Raw genomic sequence first — 1,663 nt, forward strand, 5'->3', positions numbered from 1 at the left:
GTTGTGACTTTTTAAATACACTAACTATATAATATATTAATAAGTAATCCGTGCCTAAAACTCGTATAAATATTGTATGTGAAGTGTGTGTTACCCAAAATCAAAGTTACTTTGTTCCATAGTGAGCCGTTGCAAAAAGCAGAAGCCTGACCTTTGTACTTGACGCAATTCTTGCAAATTATTGCGAATCCGACTGTCCAATGTATAGATAAATAATTTCGCAACCTCAATAAACTTAAACAGCAGCCTATCGTGTCAACAGTCGCTTTTATCGACGAGGCGTGCGATCAAATCTACGATGAAAAAGTTTTTAGTTCTACAACAAACTTTTTAGTTCTACTTTTTTTTTTTTTTTTTGTTCTTTTTTTGGTACATCCTCCTATTAAAATGCCACTGAAAAGAACACCCCCTAAGTCATTGTTACCGTCACCACAACAGACTTGTGTCTCGGAACCAAGTCTTGTTAAACAAGGCAACGTCGATACTGGAGCATCGACCCCAAATGTGACATTCCGACAAAAACGGAGGCGTACGCCCTCCGATGAAGTTGGTGAAAAGCTGGCCGCGTTTATGGTGGAATTTAAAGATCTACTCGATGCGCTTAAAAAAGAACAAAATTTGAAATTTGAAAGATTGTCTGCAGCTGTGGAAGAAATTAAAAGACAAAATGTTGAAATACAAACATCTGTTGAGTTTCTGTCGCAGAAATATGATTCCATTATTACTCAGATTGACAAATTAGAGAAGGACAAACAACAAAATCTTCTTCAAATACAGTCTTTAGAAATCAAAATGGAAAACTATGAACGCTTGTCAAGGTCAACATGCATCGAAATAAAAAATGTACCATCAGCACCTTCTGAGACAAAGGACAAACTATTAAATACAGTTATCTCTATAGGGAACAGCTTAAACGTTTCTATCAAATCACACGAAGTCAAAGATGTATTTCGCATTAATTCACGTGACTCATCGAACCGCACAGTCCTAGTGGACTTTACAGGGGTGATGATCAAAGAAAAAATTATTCAAATGTACAGAAAGGGTAATAGAGAAAATATTAGACTAACTACGGATAAATTAAAGCTACCAGGACCGCCAAAACCATTATTTATATCTGAGAGTCTGACACCCAAAATGAAAAGACTTTTTTTCCTTGCCCGTGACTTCGCTAAGCTAAACAAATACTCACACTGCTGGATTTCTAACGGCAAGGTGCTATTACGGAAGAAGGAAGGAGATAAACTTATAGTTGTTAGAAGTGAAAGTGATTTATCTGATATACCAGTAAAAAAATGACTAGTCAATTCAAATGTGTACACTTATTTTTATATTAATATGTCAAATTTAGTTTTATATTCTTGTAATTTAATTCAATTTAAATATTGTGTATATTTTTTATGGGATTCCATGTACTTACATAATTACACTATTACACATACACTCACCAGTTTAATATTACTTACCGTTTTGTATAATAACAGTTACATCGCCTCTTTCAGTGTACGGGTTGGTAAAGCTTTCATTTGTACCATTATTAGAAAAGTATTTGGATTTAAAAACTTATTTCTTTCTGCTATATTAAAAATAAATAATATGTCACCAAACTTTGGAGAGCTGGTTACTAGCACATACGTTTTTCAAACAGAATTAAATAATGGGT

At 33.9% G+C, this 1,663-nt stretch overlaps 1 protein-coding gene across 1 annotated transcript; it reads left to right on the forward strand.

Annotated features, from left to right (window-relative positions):
- Positions 1 to 387: 387 nt before the first annotated feature.
- On the forward strand, positions 388 to 1,299 carry LOC146539411 (uncharacterized). The gene has a single exon (XM_085185173.1). The coding sequence runs from the start codon at positions 388 to 390 to the stop codon at positions 1,297 to 1,299; it is 912 nt and encodes a 303-aa protein (XP_085041299.1).
- The last annotated feature ends 364 nt before the right edge of the window (positions 1,300 to 1,663 follow it).

This window comes from Heliconius melpomene, chromosome 4 (genome assembly GCF_056956725.1).
Source record: "Heliconius melpomene rosina isolate 202511_hmr_F chromosome 4, ASM5695672v1, whole genome shotgun sequence".
In the NCBI taxonomy this organism is placed as follows: domain Eukaryota; kingdom Metazoa; phylum Arthropoda; class Insecta; order Lepidoptera; family Nymphalidae; genus Heliconius; species Heliconius melpomene.

Coding starts and splice junctions, on each gene's coding strand:
- LOC146539411 (XM_085185173.1), top strand. CDS start 388: ATGCCACTGAAAAGAACACCCCCTAAGTCATTGTTACCGTCACCACAA.